General features: G+C 36.2%; 1 protein-coding gene across 2 annotated transcripts in view; it reads left to right on the top strand.

Moving 5' to 3' along the window:
- Positions 1-22,971, top strand: part of LOC149791533 (CDK5 regulatory subunit-associated protein 3-like) — a 110,869-nt gene that overhangs the window by 29,488 nt on the left and 58,410 nt on the right. For both annotated transcript variants that reach the window (XM_089970062.1, XM_089970061.1), the window contains exons 7-11: positions 462-551; positions 2,203-2,339; positions 3,186-3,360; positions 3,746-3,865; positions 4,739-4,838. In XM_089970062.1, the coding sequence (XP_089826188.1) occupies positions 462-551; positions 2,203-2,339; positions 3,186-3,360; positions 3,746-3,865; positions 4,739-4,838 (622 nt within the window). The remainder of the gene's footprint in view (positions 1-461; positions 552-2,202; positions 2,340-3,185; positions 3,361-3,745; positions 3,866-4,738; positions 4,839-22,971) is intronic.

Below are 22,971 nucleotides of genomic sequence, written 5' to 3'. Positions count from 1 at the left end.
AACAGTCATATACTTTCCCTTTGCCACAAGTGTTGCTCAACATAAGACAGCAGTCACATGCTTTCCCTTTGCCACATGTGTTGCTCAGCATGAAACTGCAGTCACAGTCTATTCCTTTGTCACAGTATTGCTCAACACAAGATGGCAGTCACAGTCTGTTCCATTTGCACACAGGTATTGCTCAACACAAGACAGCAGTCATTTGCTTTGTTTTTGCCAGTTGTTTGTCTTGTGTAAGTTTCTTTAAAAGAAGTTTCCTAAAGTTTCCTGAAATAGCTCAGTTTGATAGTTTGCATAGTTGGTTTATCAGCTTAGTACATAGTATATTGGTTGAAAAAAACACAAAGCTTACAGTCAAGTAAGTCTTTAGCATAAGGTCAAAGGTTAAGGTCAGAAATTTACATGTGGAGAATTAGGTTTACTGATCATGGTTAATACTATAATGTATGCTTTTTCTTCAGGAGTGTGACAGAAAGGAGGCAGAATATGTCAGTAAGGCAGCTGAATTGAGGAAGAAATATGAAACAAGCTGTAAACAGATTGGAATAGAGGTAACGTTGAATCAAGTCCTTTGCTTTTCAGAATTCAACAGTCTTTATGTCTTTGTCAGTACCAACTTATTGTATTTCATAAAGCCCTTAAAAAACCATGAAAACATTAAGGCCTGATGAACTGTATTTCACGAAGCCCTTGTACAACTATGAAAATGTTAAGGCTTGATAAACTATTTTTCATGAAGCCCTTGTAAACCATTACAGATTTAGGCCCAATACAGCCATATTTCATGAAGCCCTTGTAAAAATATGATTACATTAAGGCCTGATACAACTGTAGCTAATATAGACCATGTAAAAATATGATTACATTAAGGCCTGATACAACTGTAGCTAATGTAGACCATGTAAACATAAGGCCTGATACAGTTGTATTGTATGATATCCATGCAAAAGTATTAAATTAAGACCCAGTAAAACTGTTTTATATGATGCATTTTATATGATGCCCTTGTAAAAATATGATTAAATTAAGGCATGATAAGATTGTATTCATGGAAGCCCTTGTAAAATATGATTAAATTTAGGCCTTATACAACTATATTTCATAAAACCCATGTAAAAATATAATTATATTAAGGCCTGATACATGTATTTCATGATGATGTAACATCTCAAATATGTTCAGTGTTTGTAATAGCTCAGAGCTTTAGAAAATGGAATATTCAGGAACCCAAAAATATGTCATGAATTTAAACTGATTATTTATAAAAAGCACATTTGTTTAAAGTTTTTACAAAAGACATGGCAGTACTGGTCCCATATTTTTCTTATTTCCAAAGAAGGTGGGGATAGATTGGAAGGAGATCTATACAGTAACTGTTGTAAAAATTATTTAGAGTATTTGTTTAGAAGCTCAGAGTGCTTTGAGTCCAGGATTTTGTTTGTAGTTTTCTTTTGTGTTGTATTTACACAGTTGCAGACTAAGCATATGTTGACATCATTTGGAGTGATTGTGGTTGAAATTTTGTTGTTGTGGGGTTTAACACCATTTTTCAGCACACGATAGGCTATACATGGCGGCCAGTATTAATGGTGGAGGAGGAACCCGGGAAAACCCTGGAAAGAACCGCCGACCCACGAGAAGCTACTGGCAAACTTTCTCACATACCCACATTGGCTGAATCCGAGACTCGAACCGGTGCAGACAGGTGAGATGGCAGTGATCCGTAACGGAGAGCGTTTTAGACCACTCAGCCACTCGGGGCCCTGGTTGAAGTTTTGTCTTCAGGTAATTACCCGATCACAATACATTAGGAGTATATCAGTTAGTATGGGCATACCCTCCCAAGGCCCATCCTGCAGTTGCATGTACAGCCATTCATGTAGTAACTGACAAATATATGGGATTTGGCACCCATCCCTCTTTCCAATGGGAGACCACTCTTGTCTCAAGTAGACGATGACTTTTTAGCACTTATGTTGCCGAAACAAAGAGGATTCACCATTAATACTGGCCGCCATGTATAGCCAATCGCGTGCTGAAAAATGGCGTTAAGCCCTACAACAACAACAACAACAACAAAGAGGATTTGCGAGGTAGTGTACATAGTACTGAATGCAGTATTACAATCAGGTACATATTATTAAAGAAACCTATTTTACTGCTGTAGTTGATTTTAACTGTTTTTATGTAATTTATTTGCAGGGCAAGAAAATAAAGTCTGAATTGGCATCACTTGTTAAAGATTTACCATCTGTTTTCTCCAAGATTGCAGCATCAACATCAAGCCTTCAGAAAGCTGTGGATTTTTATGCGGGGTTCACTGACTTTGTTACAGACAGGTTAGATTAATTATCAAAATGAATCACATCATTCATCTTATGGTAAGGGCATTTCCAGAACTAAAGGGTTTGATGTACCAGGGCTGTTGGAATTTACCTGATTTAGCTAAATATGGGTTGTTGGGGCAATCCAGCATGTTCCAAGTATTGTGGTATATGTTGACCAATCCATATTAAATGCCGTGATTGGTACATAATTATACTCAACAAAAGTGAGACAGTATGTTCTGAAAACAGGAGTGTAAAGTCAGTCTTAGCATCATAAAGATCATTCTTTTAGAATATGTAATTTTCACACAGCACATGTAGCGGAGAACCCAGTTCATTTTAACAAGCTGCTTGATATAGTCCAAACATACTGCATGCCAGAGTTCTCTTCTTTTATGAGGCTCTTCAGCTCAGTTGCTAAAGTGTTTGAGAATGCACAAAATTAAAGTATTTACATGAGTGGTGAAGACATTAAATGTGAATCCCTCATGTTTGATGTCATTGTGAACTGTTAACAAATGAAATAAAGCAGTGGGATTTAAGATCACTCTGAATAACAGATTAAGAGACGTGAAAGTATGCTTGAAGAATTGTGACCTTGCACCAGCCATTGCATGCAGACTATTATTAGCATAGAAGGTGGGGTATACACATCTGTGAGTGTTTAAAAAAAACTATTGGTGTTAGACCAGCTGTTAGTGTTAATATGGCAAACTACAGACAGGTGACAAAAATTGCAGATTGGACTTTGAGAAACTACTGAGAGATATCTGTGTTTTATGTTAATCATTGTCATCAATATTTATTCATTCTTGTTACATTTTGCACCTGAAGACATACTGTACTGTTTAATTTTAGCAAGAACCTTGGGTCAGAATCTCTGTCATGTCTGCAATTCGTACAGAAAAATGGCAATGTGACAACTTATGAGTGGCAGACTGGAAGTAAACCTGTGTCTGTGGTGGAAACCAGCATTATTATTGACACAAAGGATGAAGACGGAGATGTGAACCAATCAGGAAATGCAGACTCAGTATGTATTATTTTGTCCCATTTTATGAAGAAAATGAATCTTAAACCTTTCCCTTAAAAGAGCAAACAAAAACACAATCAATGCAACTCAAGTTGGCGATGTACTCTATGCAGGTGTAATATAAAATGAAAACAATACATAAGCATATAACAAGTCTCTTTTAACTGGTTATGTTTCCAAGGAGAATTGCATCTTTGTGTTTTTATAAGGATGGTTATCCTACATTAATTTTAAACCTGTGATTTTAACAGAATGATCCACTATAAATTGACAATTTTTCAGAGTCCAGATAGATTGAGAAAATGAAGGTTAAGTCTGTCTTCAGAAATTTACGTTTAAATTTTCTTTCACAGTTCTGTTTGTATAAAATAACATACTTTTTCAGATTGATTGGGGCGATGTAGGCCAAACTGTAGTGGGTAACTCCAGTAATGACTTGAAAGAGGAGATAGACTTTGATATATCAGGAATAACTCTGGAGAGTGGTGGGACAGAGGAGGGAAAGGTTTGTCCTTACAGTGTAAATGACAGTGACAAGCAAATTCAAAATTCTACACAAATTTACTATATCATGGGTATAGTTTGTGTACTGCTATCCTTTGTTATTTTTTATATATCCAATAAATGTGGTAATGTTGCATAGATGTTTCTGTAGACTGAGCTGTGAAGAGTAAAAGCATGCATACTAAATGCAGTTTGCACCATTGTTCAGTTAATGTTACTAAAATTAATGATGCAAAGATGGATTTGAAAATTAATTTCATGTTTTTGTATGAAATTTATATTAATTTATGATCTTATCATTCTTTGTCAGTGTTTTCACGATGAAAATAGATTTAGATAAAGTTTAATCATAATGTCAGGCTTGTTTTATTGAGTTGTAAATGCAAAAATACAGCATAATTACCAGTAGTAGGGATATACAGCACTTCATAACCAATTGCCATTTGAAATAGTGCACTTGTTGTAATATAAATCAGCCATTTTGATTTCTATTTATAGCAGATTACAAAATAAACAGTTATTGGGTATCTTTGATAAAGCTAAAAGCTATTGTTAATTTTTTCATTATATATTCTATGTATCAGGGATTATTGCATTAATTGGCACAAATATAAGCTCTCAAGGAAAATCTTTTTCATACTATGTCTGTATGAATTGGATTTTATGGATCACCAGCACAGTCCTGGCTATAGTGTACTGAGTAAAAGTTTTAAAAATATAAAGTAAAAATTGCGTAAAACCTTTTGGAAGATAGTTCCTTATATTTCCGGCTAATGATAAGGACTTGCTGAGAAAGTTCTTTAGGAGAAGACAAGTTTATGAGAGGTGGATTTGTTAATTGATTGGTTGTTTAATCAATGAATTTATTTGATAGGTGGACATTGATCTAAGTATTGAGCCCCTAGCAGAGGAAATTGACTGGGGAGGTTCTGGGGAGGCAACTCAGGTTGAGGTTGTGACCAGTTCAGAATCAGGTACTGTTCTATATTGCTTCACATTTAATTTGATATTGATGTTCATTTTATTTTAAAGTGCATAAAACTTGCCCAGTCATTTATCGCACTTGCTCAAAAAAGACATCTCTTAATCTTGTTTTAATTAGAATATCTTTGATTTTAGTCAGTTTAACATGTTTGCATTCAGCATTGTTGAAATCTCACTAGAAGTTTTACATTTTGTAGATTATTTTGCATGACACCCTTCAGTGTACCGATATATTTCTCCTTCGAATACGTTCCCAAATAACATTACATTAGGAATAGTGGCCGAGTGGTCTAAAGCGCTCTCTGTCACAGATCACTGCCATCTCACCTCTGTCTTCGTGGGTTCGAGTCTCAGGCTCGGCCAATGTGAATATGTGAGAAAGCTTGCCGGTAGCTTCTTGTGTGTCAGTGGTTCTTTCTGGGGTTTCCCCGGGTTCTTCCTCCACCATTAATGCTGGCCGCCATGTATATATAGCCTATCTTGTGCTGAAAATTGGCGTTAAACCCTACAACAACTACAACATTAGGAATATTAGCCAATTACATTGTGAATCAGAACCATGCTAAAAGACACCAATAGTCTTTGCAATAGACAAAGGGCAATAACTCTTGCCCATTACCTACCTTAGGCACTGCCAGATGTTACTAGTTTGTAGTTCTGTTGCTGTACTGATTACATCGTACAGTTTATCTGCCGATAATCCAATCCATTTATGTGTTCTAATTGAACCATCCAATTTCCCTTTTGTTGTGTGGACTAATCATTCTGCTGCAAGTTGCATAATTTTGTCTTACAATTTCGGCCAAATTTGAGTGATTTTGTCACCTTTAGGGACTTTGTCCTTTTAAGACCATGTCACAACATGTTATCATTGACCTCTGTAAAGTCATTATGAGTTAGCATGACTGTGTTTTATTTTTACTTGCTCCATTTGTAATGGAGTTAGTTTTAGCGAGTTATTAATATGCTGCATTGCTAATTCATGCTTTGTCTTTCCCTTCTTGTGTGGTTTCAGAAGAACTGTCAACCAGATACTTGAAATGCATAAGTTCAAATCATAGTCTATAAGTTTGAATATGTAACTGACTTTTCTATTCCTTTGTTAGTAACATGGAATATTTTCAAATTAGCGAGTTAGTGTCTTGATAAATAAATAATTTATGCTTTTGTAATACTTCTAGTGGGTATGTTTGAGGAATAACAAAGTTACGCCGCCATTTAATCAGTTGTGATGATAACTAAATGAATCACCAGAACAGGAAGAAGACCTACAACCTATACACATGAAATATATAAATAATTAAAAGTAAATGAATCTATCACACACAGACAGCTCACAGAATGATAAGACGTGGAATTATTATAAAACTATCACAATGTAATTACTAAAATCTTGCCTGCGCCATGTAGTATTCTGATGTACAATAATTTTTTCTTCGATACCATTTACAAAGTATTCAGTAACTTATTGCACCCAAAAATGTTGAAGTTGACTCCTGGAGACTCACTGGAGGAGTGAACAATAGAGCAGGGAACTTGTTAATGTAATTGGTGGTTGCATGTTAGGCATGTACAATGCAAGCAGCTCACATACTACTCTCACTATACTGTTACATGTTTAGGCTCGAATAAACAGTAACACAGAAAGAGTGAAAACAACAAGCTTTTTAAAATTTAACAAATGATTTGTTTCCCTGGAAAAATCCTGTAAAAATAAAAATAATATGAACTTACGGTTTTATAGAATCAAATCTAAAACTAATCCAAGGATAATCCACAAATTAAATTGCAAAAGTCCTAGTAATAAATGTTGTAATAATTTCAAGTTCGAATCCTGATAGAAAATCCAAGATGGATGATGATGACGTATGCTGTAGTTAGTACTGTGCTTATCTACAGTTCCTTGTAGAAGTATAAATAGTGACACTCCAGTGTTGGAAATCCAAATTAAATTTGTAAGCAATGCCTTTCCAAAATCTCTGTGTGAGCACTCTTCAAAATATTTCCAGAGAAAAAAGAGTTAATCCTTTTGAAATCCAACTGATGTGAAGAAAATTATAACTCAAAATCTGACTACAACAAAAAAAATTGACATTGGTGTTAAAAACCCAAAACTGAGAAATCTCTCTCAAAGCATCTTTATTAAAACTAACAAATGCGCAGTAATGGAAAACCTGGAATTGCAAAATTGAAAAGGGGGGGGGGTCACATGATCTTGTTTATATCACGTACACCAAAAATGACCCTGACGAAAACCAATCATTTTAAAATCAAATAGAACTTGTTTACGAAGTTTCTACAAATTCAGAAACAAGGTTGAGATTTCAGTCAACACCTGGTGTTTATGAAAGAATGATTCAGGTCAGCTGATTTTCTGGAAAAATATAATCTCCAATGAATAAATTTACATTATAATAGCATATAATAGGATAACTTTTTTTAAAACTGACAAACAATTAAATATGAATTAAATCAGATATATGTAACAACACATACACCAGAACAGCATGTATATGAACACTGGACATCACTGTACTGAATATGTATCACCAAAATACTAAATGCACACAAACAATCACAATACAAACAGTGGTTTACACTTTGCTTTCTCTTCTTGTGTACTTTCAACTGAATGCCATCTAAATCCTATATATGCAACTTCAGAGCATGGAAGTCTACCATTACTCTTGTTTTGTTTATACTTAGCATGCTTCATTTGTGATATACAGCATTAGAGGAAGTAGTTAAATATGTGGTCAGAGGAAGTCTGGGCTACTGTATTAGCTAGTTGGTCCCATACTGATTTACTAATCTTTGCTCTTAGCTAGTTAGTCATGTACTGTTTTACTAATCTATGCTTTCTTTTCTCTTTGTGTGTCATTTGATGAGAAATATTTACTAACAGCATGAAACAGACTGAAATTTAGCTTTCAAGTGACCATCAAGTACATTTATAGGGTGTTGGCTACTTCAGAATGCCCTCCTCCCCCAGCCACTACTCTAAAGAATCTGTAGATCTCATTGAGGAGGAAGAGACGCCATCCTTGTTATTTCCCCAATTGGATAGACTAAAAGTATCACATGGTATACGCTGGCCTAAAAGTATTAATCACATGGCATACACTGGTCTAAAAGTATCACAAACATGGCATACACTAATCTAAAAGTATCACACACATGGCATATGCTGATCTAAAAGTATTACTCACATGGCATGCACTGATCTAAAAGTATCACACACATGAGCAGCAGGGAGGGCGAACAGACCTAGGGGTTCCGACAAAAAATAAACCTTCCAGAGAAATCTAATCCGGAGAAAGGTTCTATTTACCGAATAGATGCTTCCTGGAAGAGTTACATCGTTATTGACCCTCAATCCGAAAATAAAACCTTAGTTTGAAGATCTAGCTGCAGAATAACCTGTTCATGATTTTTATTTATCTCTGATTATATTTTTGTCGACTGACTATCGGTGGGCGTCCTCCTTGCTGCTGTCGTGTCTAAATGGATTTTAAGAATCAGAATGTTAAAAGATTCTATATCAGAGTTTCACAAAAATTTTTGATTTCAATTTCAAGATACAAAATGAAAATAAAATAACATGAATGTAGGAGAATCATTAAGGTCAAGAATAGCACAAGAGCGACTAAAAGCAATAGAAGAATATTTACCAGTGCGAAAAGAAGTCAAGGAGAAAATACGAGCTGCTCAAGAAGCAAAGAAAGGATTTGCTGAAACGACAGAGGAATTATTCAGGCCAGTAACCAAAGCAACAGAACAAATTTTCTTAGGTGATATAAAAGATGCTGAGGCAGTGAGAGAAGGAATTCTACCTGTGTTGAGGAGAATTGAGAAACAAACTACCGCTAAGGTTCGTACCGATGACAGATTCACCGATGATAACGTAACAATAATAAAAGCAATAGCGGATGTTAACGAACTTGCTAGATTCGCCTTTACCTCATTTGATGATCAAAGAAACATGTTAAAACCTGAACATGTTAATAGCTTTGGTGGTCGTGATAAATGGTATAGATGGATCTACTATGTGAATCATAACATCAATAGAATTGATTCTGAGTTTGTTGATTATATTGATAGAATAAGAATAATTGCATTACAAAAATCTAAATCAGCGAAACAACCATCTCAACCTGTACAACCACCTCAACCTGCACAACCATCTCAACCTGTACAACCACCTCAACCTGCACAACCATCTCAACCTGGACAACCATCTCAACCTGTGGTACAACCTCAACCTGCACAACCATCTAAACCTAAGCCACATGATTTATTTACTGATGATACTCTTCAGGATATCAAAGATATGAATAAATTAATCAATATAGCTAGAAAATACGATGAGAGAAAAAAATATGTGAAACCTGAATTTATTGATACATTTAAATTCACGCAGGAAAAATGGCCGTCTTTGCTATATGCTGCATCCAAGAGATCGGAATCGGTAAGCAAAAAAGATCCAGATTATTTGATTTTTATTGAGAAATTGAAATCTCAACCTGTGCAGGTAGAAACACAAGCATCACAAACTATAGATATTCCAGTTGATCAATCAACAATGCATGGAAAAAATCCTAAAGAATTTTTCTACGCTAATGCTTTAAAAGAATTTGTTGATTCATCCAAATTATATCTTATTGCTGCATTTGGATATAACGAAAAAGAAAAATATTTGCAAAAAAAATATCAAGATAAAATTACTGAGGTTGATTGGATTCCTGCAGTATTTTTTGCTAGAAAAGATGCTAAAATCGATTTCGCCAACAAAGAATATATGGAATTCAGAAAAGAGGTACACAGATACAGACAACCCTCAATACGACCACAGTCACCAGAGGAGGAATTTCAAGATGCACCTGAAGCTACTGATGTACTTGCATCGCTTTTGGATTGTCCAAAAACAGGTAGCGGATATACCATCTGTCCAGATAGCGTCGTTAATGATGTATCTCGGTTGGAGGTTCTTATTGGTGGAAAACGAGCTGGAAATAACTCACACGAGATAGTTAATGAAGCAACAGATATCTGTCGAAGATTGTTTCAAGGAAAAATCATTAACGTATCTATCTATCGTGATCTTATCGATGAACTCATAGACGATCATCACAGTGATTGAATAATTGGATTATAAAATAAAATGATCGTACACAAGAGCCATCAGAGAGCGATACAAGCTCGTATCATGAATTCAAGGTTACCTGTGTATAAATTCAAATACGGATCGGGGATAGGTGATTCAATCATTAAATTTTTCACTCGGATAGCTCTTAAGGTTGGCCCGATAGCTAAGCAACTATCGTCGAAAGCCAAAGGCGTCGTTCGCGACAAAGTCATAGGCACCATTGGCGATGTTACCAGTAAAGCATACGACGCTATTAAAGATAGAATAGTGCGATTAGTCAAAGGGAAACCGAAACCTGCGGATAAATTGCCTGTTACTACTGAGATGCCTGGCGACGTCAGCAAGATTATAAATGAAGCAGATAATCAGAAACTAGCATCATTGGCGTTAGAACAAATACAACAACAACCGCAAGAGGTTGGTACCTCTGCATTCGGAGGGCGTCTTCGTTTTAGACGATAAGATATTTTATAAAATATGTTCTCGTGGACATCTAATGAAGCTTTCAAATTGGATGAACCAGCGGAGAGAGACGACTCAGTGCGAGATTATCAGTATTACTCGTATGACGCGATAACACCAAACAGTCCCAGCAGAATCGAATTACAAGTACAAGATACAACAAGATATTTTCTACCGTGTGAGGCATTCATTGAGGTTGTTGGTAAGATTGTGAAAAACGATGGTACTGATTACGCCGCCGACATCAAGATTGGATTAGTCAACAACGGTATTATGGCGCTATTCAAGAGTGCTGCATACATGATCGATGGCAGAGAAGTCGAATCAGTTAACGACAGTGTCGACGTTGCAACCACAATCATAGGCTTAGCGAGATACTCAGATGATTTCACCAGATCGGCTGGTCCTAGCATGATGTTTACCAAGGATAATTCAGATGCTGCTGATATTAATCCATTTAGACTCGTGCAATTGACTGCTGGTTCCGCTGCTGATGCGGTAGCAGGAGTAACGATAGATAAATGCAAAGTATAATCTCGGATTTGTTGCTCGTACAGCTATGTTATCGGGCGACAGTAAAAGATTTTCATGCGCTATCCCGCTGTCACATATATTTGGATTCTGCAGAGATTTTAGAAAGGTCATATTTGGAGCTAAACACACGGTTGTCTTTTATCGAAAAGGCGACAGCAACGACGCTATCTGGAGGACTGGACCTGACAATGGTAAGGTTGTATTAGAAAAACTAACTCTATGGATGCCCTCGATGACACCATCGATAGAAGAAGAGAGAAATCTGTTATCGTTCATGAATCAAGGTGGTAAATCAGTGATGTCGTGGCTTACGACGTACACAGATAGCATCCAGAATAACATCAAGGGTAATTTTACTTGGCATATAGCATCACAGCAGGGTGTATCTGCACCAAGACATATCTTTGTGGCTCTTCAACAAGCTGGTCGAGTAGGTGATCAAACTAAAACTCATATGATTTTCGATCATTTTAATGTCAGCGATGTATCACTGAGGATAAACGGACATCAAGAGCCAATTGAAGAGATTCAGCTAAATTACGCAGAAGGATCAGTAGCGCGTGGTTATCATCGTTTGTGGAGCTACATGGGTCGAGATCAAAATATTGATACTGGATTACAGATATCTCAGTTAGATTTCAAAAATTTCTATCTGATCTATTATTTTTCACTGGAACACATTGATTTGCTAAAACAATCTGTCATTGATATTCATTTTAAAGCCAGAGTCGGTCCACTCAGTGCAGCTCAACCTAATGTAGTTACTCAATACAGAGCCATTGCTGTTATACTCAGCGATAGGACTATGATTCTTGAAGGTGCTGAAAGCAGAATGAGAATTATCGACGCTCCTATGGAGAAAATGTGATTTAGATTCAATCTAAATTTATAAATGTCGTATGAACATGTCAGTGTGACTCTGACTCAGGGTCAGATAAAAAAGCTATAATCAGGATTAGCGAAAAAATGTGGAACAAAATTAACACTGAAACATAATCAGATTCAAGGTGGCCCAAATAAAATATCTATAACAAAAACACAACAAAAGCATTTTGATAAAGCTAAATCATCTGATACCGGAGTACAAATTGCGCTATCTCCAGCTGCTATAAGAGATATGATTAAGGTAGGTGGATTTTTCCCGTTATTATTTGCGTTACCAGCATTGATTGCAGCAAAGGCAGCTGCGTTACCCGCATTAGCCGCCGCGGCCGCACCGGCCATCGCAAAGGCTGTAGCACTTGGTGCTGCTGGTGCTGTGGGTTCAAAGGTCATTGATAAAGTCACCGGTGACAGATACAACAAAAAAAAAAGGACGAGGACTCCGATTACCAGGAACACCCCCATGGTACTACGGGAAGGGAGTTCCTCTACCAGGAACCCCCGCGGTGTGGTACAGAAAATAACACCGATGTCGAATTACGATCTAATTAATGCCGCTAAAAAACAAAAAGTAAAATTTTTCAGAGGTGTATTTATGCGAGATCAACTACCGGCTCGTCCAAATAAATACGAGACAGGAATTATAAATCTCGATAACAGTACTGGACCGGGTACTCACTGGGTAGCGTACGTGATAAATCCACGTGAAATTATCTATGCTGACTCATACGGGTTAGCCCCACCTAGAGAGTTCTTAAATTATGTAGCTCAGCTAAATACTCCAACGTGGTACTCTACGCTACCAACACAAACACTAACCGATCCTCCGATATGTGGCGACGAAGCAATCAATATTCTTACTGCGATATCTAGATCAAAAAAACCCTATCATAAAACAGTACACGAGTACACGTCAAGTAAATTAGATCAACGACAAAGAGTATAATGGTTGACATCTACGGTAGATCTCTGTTAACAAGAACGATAAGAAAAATACTGGAGAGAGAAAAATTTGATACCGGTGATTTATCAAGATACGCTACGAAGGACGACGTTAACAATGTTCTATCGCTGGCGGAAGCAGATCCTGGTGAGGTTGCTGTTTTTCAGGATGATTATGGAAAACTAAAAACTAGCATCGTAAAGATAGGTGATATAATCAAGCGAAACGAATACGACGCTCACGTGGTTGATTTTAACGTCGTCAAAAAGGACATCAGGAAAAATGCTAACGCCATCGGGAGAAATCGCAGGGATATCGAGCTCATGTCCGTTCAAATGATTCAAAAGGCTGGATTGGATGAAACAGATAAAATCAATAGAAAACTCGCTGTCATTAATACCTCTGTTGATGGTAAAATTGATTTTAACAAGATTCCATCAGCGATGAAGGATTCATTCGTCAATCTAACGCCTGTTATTGCATCAGGAGTACTCATCTGGGAACATGCAAAAAATATATCTTTTAAATACACATCACCTGTTACCGGCGCATACAGAATAAATATTTTTTCCTCAGAGAGATTCAGAATCAACTGCGACAAATATAAATGGCGTCATGATACAGAAAGATTTCTCGGCGTGTTAAATATTTTGTTAAATAAAGATGTTGAGGAGGTATTTAGATTCGAACCTGCTGTTGCTGATAAAGAAAAATATGTACCACTAACAGTGCCAATACCTATATGGTGGTATATAGAATTCATCGCTGAGGTACCTTCTTCATTTAGTTTTTGATAGATAAATATAATGGAATATAGATACAGTCAAGCTCGTGCATGGCAGATGTCGCTGAAGAGTATCATCAACGTCTATCAGGTAAAAATAAAAAAATACCAACGCAGATTGGTTATCATCGATGTTGCTGTTTATTCTGTCTCGGCGGTCATAACCGGCGCTTGAATAATTCTATCAGCGTTAACGATGACCGCTCCTGTTGTCATCACTGTAATTGTTTCTACAACCGCCACGTTAGCTGGTGTATTCGGTATCATAACAAAAAAGATATCTTCGTGTACCAACACGAAATTAACCACGTACAAAGATAAACTAAATACGGCATCGACAGCATACTCCAAACTATCTTTGTTGTTGTCAGAGAGTCTCAACGACGGCGTTATATCCGACATAGAATTCGCGTTGATATCTAAGATTTACAATCAAGCGATTAAAGATATTAATATAAATAATGACCGAGTTACTGCAACAGATTGCAACGAACACGACGGTGACAAGAACAACGATGATCTCAGCTAGTTCAACTAAACCCGAATTCAGTATAATTTTTCCTACTCCTATCTCTATCGACGAGATAGCACTGGCTCAGTTACGCGTTTATTACAGCTGGCCAAATATCAGATCAAAATCATTTGGTGGACTGCATTCAAACAATTCCTTTGTTTTTGCTTATAAAAACAAAGACGATGGTACTGCAGACTGGAATGTGGTTGGATTACCGGCAGGTAGTTATCAGATCGATCAGATTAATGATGAGCTGATACACAGAATAAAAAATATAACAGGAGCCGATCCTGGAATAAAGATAACCGTACACGAACCAACATCAAAATCAATCATTGAAATCAGCTCGAATTACCAGGTAGATATCTACGCGAGTTCAATAAGAACCGTATTAGGTTGGCCAGTGATCAAACCACCGGAACAACCGATACCACCAGAGCCAAAGAGAGATTTTGATGTTGATCCAGAAGTTATTGAAACAGTAGTTGGTGAGAACAGACCGACGAACATACATCTTATATATGTTGTAACTGATTTTATTATCAGGGGAAAGGATGATATGATGTGGACGCTTGCTCGTGATACTTTTTTTGATTTTGATGCGCTTACTAATTTGTTTAATGAACTTGAGCAAAAATATAATGAAGGAATTCAATCTATAAAAAATTATTTTCAGGAGTATGTTTCTGATGTACCTGATTCATATAAAAAAATTAGCTTTCAAGTAGGAGATGTAAAAATAATTATAAGGCTCATAAAAGATGTTAATGATGAATTAATCTCTGCAATAAAAAATTCTGGTGGAGATAATAAACAAAAATTCTTAACCGCGTACGGGCTAACTGATGAAACATTATCAGATTATAAGCTTCCTGGTTATAACGCAGATAGACTGGAAACATCTTTTACTAGTTTCACTGATGAATTATTTACTAAATTACACGCAACATGGAGAAAAAAACTACCACCACCATCTATTCTCAAACGCGATAACGCCGAGGATGGTACCGGCAGACATCTCTCACCTGAGATAGTCAATATAACCACCACCATCGCGGTCAATCTCAGTTGTAATATCGTCGAGAACAGCTACATCGCTGATGCATCCGTCTCTGATCAGGCAAAACAAGGGTTCATTTTGTATTCATTTTCACCAGAGGATCCACCAGGATTTCTGCTGATACAAGAGCCAATTAATCCTGTTTATCTTAGATGTCACAATAGATTGTTACAGCATGTAAATTTTTCCCTGACTGATCAATCTGGACATCTGCTAGATATACGCGGAGAAACGCTGAGTATAAATTTATTAATAAAATCATAAAAAATAAAAAATATTTTTTATAATTTGTAGATTTTTTGTTATTTTCAATGAATTTCAGTGAAATTTGATTGTTTTTGTTGATTTTTTTGTCATTTTGGTCGATAAATAATCAGGCAAGATAACCCGATTCTCTAAATGATTTTAATTAGATAACACAAAAAATCAATAAAAACCAGTAAAAATCAGCAAAATTAACTCAAAAAATCAGCGAAATTAACTCAAAAAACCAGAAAAAATCAGTCAAAAAATAAAAAATCAGCGGTTTTTGTTGATTTTTATATTATCTCTAATTAAAATCATTTAGAGAATCGAGTATCTTGCCTGATTATTTATTGACCAAAATAACAAACATTTCACTGAAATTCACTGAAAAAAATATGAAATTTACTAAAATTCACTGAAAAAAAATATTCTGCAGAAAAAATAAAATATCTACAGAAAATAAAATACCTATTGATTTTCAGTATCTATCAATCTCCGCAATTGTCGTGCGCATGTGTCTATTGTTTTTTTTTTACTCGTATTCATCAGACAACGATGATCGAATCTTTTCAATGACACGTGCCAATGGAGCAAAATCACCTATGCCAGATTCATCAATGTTGATGAGTGATTTATACATCGCTGATTGTATTTTTTTTATGAGTCTGTATTCAGACGACAGTGTGTATCTATTCTCTTGTTTGTGTTGCATGATTGTATCAAAATCAGTGGTGATCTTATCAGAATCTAAATCATCTGATAGCGGTATTTCTTTGATTTTTATTGCCTCAATGGATTTTATTACCTCGTTGATATTTTCTTGATTCATATTCATGAATGATTTTACTTATCTAATATGAGGGGAAAATAAGAGAATTTGATCCAGCTACCAGATTTATATGAGAAGGTTGATTTGATCGTCCCTTCCGCAACAAGCTGCACTGAATTAGAATTGATACCAAAATATTTTGCAGCCAAACCCATTGATTGAAAATGTAACTCTTCGTTGGTTTCTGTATCAACAGATTTTACTGCCTTAGAAACTTTACATCCACGACCAACAGTTCCCTTCCGCAAATTCTCACTGAGTAATAGCCTGAAGATTTTCTATGGAATTATTTAGTTTGTCTCCGTCAATATGATCAATTACTAATCTGTATCCGATTGGTCCATGAAAACACTCGTATATAAATCTGTGATTATGATATCTTTGTTTTCCAGCATTAAATCTGAGATAACCAGCATTATCAATATTACCAATGTGTTTTTTTGTTCTAACATGTCTGATCATACCATCAGCAGATGCTTCGTAGCTATCAATGATCGGATGCTTCTTGTATTGGGAATTCATATACAATATACCATTTCTCTAAATCAAAATTTGTCTGAGAATCTACTTAAATAATCCTCCTCACACCTGATAGCGATATTGCTATTGGGTGATTTTTTATCATAATGCCGTTTTAATTCTCTGTATTTTTTACCGCCACATCCTGCACATATTCTAGTCCTTCCCTGAATTCCAATGTTGCATCTGATGCATCTCGTGGGACCGACTCCACCTCGCTTTATATAAGTTAAATGTATTCCACAGTACTCTTTTCTGCACGATCTGCTGCAGCAAGTAAACGAACCAACCATGAGCCATTTGCAGTTATTCATATTTATTTAAAGATATACTTGTTTAAAATATAACAAAATGATATTTGATCTCGATGAAGCAGAATATATCATTCCTGAGCTAGATCAGGCTAAAAAAGAATTTTACGATGATGGAGCAGCTCATGTATGGTCGATGTGGAAAGCAGCTGATATTGATAATACGATGAACGATACACGAGCCAAAAAGATAATTAATTCACTCAGCAATGATAAATATATATTCAGAATAAAATTTATTGTAAATAACGAGAATGATGTTTGGATTACTCGTGATAAACGCGATCCTATAATTAATGGAAAAAAATCTGTCACGGTGAGTAATAATTCTAGACCAGGATTATTGACAGGAATAGATAAACCATATTATGTACGAGCATATCCTGTAGCGGCCGTTGTTTATGGCATATACAGACTGAATAAGCCTGTTGCTGAGAATCTTGCCAAGATGAAAATGTCAGTGAAGATCAATTTTATAGCTGAACGAGTGATAGAACATTTCACGAACATAAAACGCGGTAACGGATTAACAGATTTAAGAAAAGAAAAAATAAATGACTGGGCAGAATCAGTTGCTAATGGTGCATCAATAAGCGACGTTGCTGTGTTATCAGCAAAATTAAAGTTTCCCATCACGGTGAAAACAATATCAGGTGAGATACTGTATTCTTCTGCGTATAAATCCAAAGGATCTCCTATCGAGATAATTGATCATAATTCTCATGCTTGGAGTAGCGCAGTAACTGTTTTTCCTCGGAATTGTATTATTAAATTCTATTCTACAACGGGGAATATATTTGATTTTATTTATAAAATAAGTAAATCAGATCCAGTATCTGTTTGGTTATTTTCCAGTGATGATCGATACGATCAGTTCGTCAGACCCAATGGGGATATGTATCGAAGTGAATCTTTACATGACTCGATGACAGAGATAGCAGAAAAATACTCAGTGAATGAAGAATTATTGGTTAATTGTTTCACGATTCCGTCTGTTGTTGCCCACGCAGCAAGAGAGAAAAATTCATGGAAACCAACCAGAAGGGATTTTCTTAAAGATACTCAAGATAGTTGCATTGAGTATGGTCATGGTGGATTATGGAACACAAAATATAATTTTATTGATATGATTTCATTCGACATGATAGCGTGTTATCCAGGTAGTTTCTTAGGGATGGGAGAATGTAACAAATACTTTACTCAGTTTGGTCATCCGTGTGATGAAATGACAAGAGTATCAATTAACGGTCCGTTGCCAGATTTCCCCCTGACAGGATTCGCTAAAGTTACATCGTTTAAGTTTGCATCAGGATTACATAAAATATGTTTGGTTTGGAAGACATCTCTCAGAACAACGTTGGGTTCCGATAGTGTTATTGAGATATATGTTAGATTCCACTATGTTAACGTCGTTGATGGTCAGCGAAGCAATTATTTCGTATCAGAAACAATTTGACATCTGGCTACCAACCGAACACGATGACGCAAAAGATTTAGGTAGAAAAATTATTGGGAAATTCACTCAGGGTGGTGCTTATGATCATCAGCGACGTAATTGTAGATTGATTATGGATGAGGCTGAGTTAGATTTTATAATCGCTGATACCGCTGAGAGAGGTATATTTTGTGCCAGAGAGGATATTTATGTTGCAGATGGAACGAAATTAGGTACCGTGGTCAATTATCTTGAGGGAGAATCACCTCAGTATGTTCATTTAAGATCATCGATGTTAGCATATGCGAGTATAAATTTGCTTTCGATGATAAATAAATTTCCTGATACCGCGGTTAGAGTAGCTACTGATTCGTTTTATAGTGATAAAAAATACCTACCGGAGTTAGAAAAACTGACCGGAGATGGTTCATGGGGTACGTGGCGAGTGAAAGACGAATATATTCTACATCACTGCGAAGATGCTGATGTAGCTGATGAGGAAAAATACCACTCAGATAGCGTATCAGAAACATCGACAGCACCATCTGTGTATGATCCTGCTGTGAGATATAAGATGGTCTATATAAATGGACCAGGAGGATCAGGTAAAACGACCAGAATGATAGAATTATTCAAGAACTCTGATATGATTGTGTTGACACCAACACACAGATTAACACGAGAGATGAAACAACGAGGAGTAAATTCATGTACGTATCATAGTTTTTTCAAGTATAACGGTGATACGTGGAGTCCGTCTAGGATGGGAGAGAAACATATAAATAAAAAAATTATATGGGATGAGATTTGTACAGTATTTGCTGGTACATTGAAAATGTTCCTGGAATGGTTATTAACAAAAAATACTGCTGTGACTATGTGTGGCGATCACGGTCAACCAAATCCTATTGATGGTGAATCTTCTCACGAATGGTTGAAGGGTTTCGTGGATTATTACGAGGAGGTTGATACTGATTATAGATCACTTGATGGCAGATTGAGCAAATTCAAAAAATTAATTCGATTAAAATCAAATAAGATTCAATGTGATGTAATGAGAGAGGTAATCCTGGAAACATCAATGAAGGATTTCTTATCAATATGGACACCAAACGATCAGATAGTTGCAAGCAGAAAAATAATCAGAGACGTTCTTCAACAAAAACTATTCAAGATACATCAAGAAAAATTTCCTCTGATGCCTGTTCTGCTGTGTTATAGACCAATCGATACCAGATTACAAAATATTGACATCGATATACCAGGACGAGGTAAAAAGAATCTTGTGTTAAATGATATTGTTTTTGTTGATATCTGTTTCGTTAATGATAGGCTGAGTGCGGAAAAATCGCCCTGGACTCTAGGATATGCCATGACAATACATTCTTCACAGGGATTAACTATCTCAGATTGTCAGGTTTGGATTGTAGACGATAACATCGAATGGTCTAATCTGGTATATTTAGCTGTATCTAGAGTGAGAAAAATATCTCAATTAGGTAGAATCACCTTAGATAGATCGGTTATTAATGACGAAACGAACGAATATGTGATTTAAAAAAAATTATTCAGCTATAAACAATCTGATAAGAAAAATAATCATGAATTCGATATGGATATGGATTTTATTTTATCATTGAAAGAAAAACAAAAAAATCACTGTTCCGGCTGTAATTGTATTATGACATGGATGTATCAAAAGAATGATTCAAGACAATTCACCGTGGACAGAATAAATAATAATCTAGGACATAACAGAAAAAATGTCACTCTAGCGTGTTTAGAGTGCAACAGACGCGGAATTGATTATTTGAGTGACTGAGGAGGTAATTGAATATCAGCCGGAATCACCTGTAATTCCTCTCGTGTAAAACCGCGTTGAGGAGCGAAAACATCAAGCATATAAATTGCTGGTCTACCTGATGATCTCGTTACAGATACTATCTTGTGTGTCGTCACACTCCAGATAGGATCTGTTGCTCTTTTTCTGCCTCCCTCAACCTCACCGTGTTTATATAAATATCTAACAATAACATCACCGAGGACCGGTCGAATTGAAAAATCTTTTCTACGGATCGGTATAAATTTTTTTATATAGCTATTGCTGGTTTCATATTTATCGTTCTTGTTATTTCGTTATTATTGCTGAGATAACACTCGGTAGCCTAATGACCCAGTCGCTGGATCGTTTATCCTGAATGAATTCTCTCGCGTACTGATAACCAAATAATTTTTCAGCTAATGTTTTGTTAAATCGCTCAGCAATAGCCTGGTCATTATGGATGTTGACTTTACCACGTCGTATTGCGACATTCTTTTTGTTCATCAAATGAGTAACAGCACCAAGGAATTCTCGTCCAGGATCAACCTGTAATAATCTTGGCAACGTTAATGGACCTCGTTGATATATTCTCTCAAATGCGCTAGCAACCTCAGTCGCTGTTTTCGTTATTAACGGCTCATCTTCTTTGTATCTGCTAGCAATATCAACTACGGTTAATACGTATTTGTATGTTTTGTCGTTAACGGTATCGTGTGGTAGAAACATGATATCAGCCTGATGAACCTCATTTGGAACGCTGACATCAAAATGCGCGTATTCTATTCGCTTGGGTGGTGGTAGATAAATCTGCCATATAGCCTGTTTAGATAACCATGTAGCAGCTACTGATATTTTTACCTTAGCAGCATTTGCTAGTTTTTTGTTAGCGGATTTACCTTTCCAAAATCCAACAGGAGAATAATAAATTTCTTCCATATAATATTAACCAGCACCTAGAATTAATTTACTTTTCATAGCAGCATTAATTATCCAACTGGCTAATCTTTCTCTGAGAGTCTTATTTTTTATCGAATTTAACGCATGAATTAATTTAATGTCAGCTAGATGTCGCTGTTGTAGATCTTTGCTTCGATATTCAAGATCATGAATATAACATGCCCGATCAATCGCATTTACAGGATCCTCGCCAGGATTTGGTTAATCTTGATCATTTAATCTGATATTGAGTCTAGTACCTGGTCCGCAGTAATTGTATCCTGGTAGATGTTTTTCTCCGGAGTATTTAGATCAAAAGAATCCTGGTAATGACGATAATCCTGAGGCAATGTCACCTCCATGTCTTTTTCTTTTTTTTTTATCATTTTTACCTTAGCTGGTTTTTGGCCTGATGAAGAGAATCTAAATTTTTTTGTGCCGCATATTTCGCATTTGCCAGTGATGGCTGATCTATTATTTTTTGTAACGACCGTAGCTAGATCCACAGTTGGTGTTCGTGTTCTACATCGTACACAATATAAATCCATGATATAATTATACCATGAAGGTAATTGATTTTTCGGCTACAAAGAAATCTGTTCCGGTGAAGCATCATGCTGCGTTACCTAATTCGATTAGAATGATTATAATAGGACCATCAGGGTTGGGTAAAACACAATTATTGCTGAATCTGATTATGAGGTGGCTGAAATGGGATAAATTATATTTAGTTGCACCATCTGTGGATGATCAACGATGCTATCAGGTACTTAAAGAATTTAATGAGAACGCAGCGTTGTTGAATAACGGTGAGAATATAATTGATTTTATCACCGACGTAGAAGAAGCTCCTTCTGTTGATGTTCTAGATGGATCGATAAATAATTTGGTGGTCTACGATGATGTTATGCTAGATAAACAATCTAATCCTGCCAGAATCTTTTCTTGTGGACGTCATAAAAACACTGATGTTATTTATGTAACTCAGAGATATACTCAAATACCCAAGGTAATCAGAGATAATTGTAACATGCTAGCGATCTTCAATGGTGTAGATACACATACTCTGAGAAATATTCATCAAACGTGGTGTAGCGGCGATATGGATATAAATAATTTCAAAAATTTCTTTGGACGAGCTCAATCTACACCGTATGGATTTGTTACTGTGAATTTATTTGATCCACGAACCAGATTTTGAATCAGCCTAGATAGAATCTTTTAACATTCTGATTCTTAAAATCCATTTAGACACAACAGCAGCAGGGAGGACGCCCACCGATAGTCGGTCGACAAAAGTATAATCAGAGATAAATAAAAATCATGAACAGGTTATTCTGCAGCTAGATCTTCGAACTAAGGTTTTATTTTCGGATTGAGGGTCAATAACGATGTAACCCTTCCAGGAAGCATCTATTCAGTAAATAGAACCTTTCTCCGGATTAGATTTCTCTGGAAGGTTTATTTTTTGTCGGAACCCCTAGGTCTGTTCGCCCTCCCTGCTGCTCACATGGCATACACTGATCTAAAAGTATTACTCACATGGTATACACTGGTCAGACTTCTCTGGTGTCCTAGGGGCTAGAGCATCAGCCTCAGATGCAGGAGGTCATGGGTTTGATTCCCAGCCAAGTCATGCCAAAGATGTATAAATTAAAATGGTACTAACAGCTGCCTCGCTTGGCGTTCAGCATTACAAG

Source organism: Sinohyriopsis cumingii, chromosome 9 (genome assembly GCF_028554795.1).
Source record: "Sinohyriopsis cumingii isolate HCF-2022 chromosome 9, ASM2855479v2, whole genome shotgun sequence".
NCBI classification, from domain to species: domain Eukaryota; kingdom Metazoa; phylum Mollusca; class Bivalvia; order Unionida; family Unionidae; genus Sinohyriopsis; species Sinohyriopsis cumingii.
This window is presented reverse-complemented; position numbering and strand designations above follow the sequence as displayed.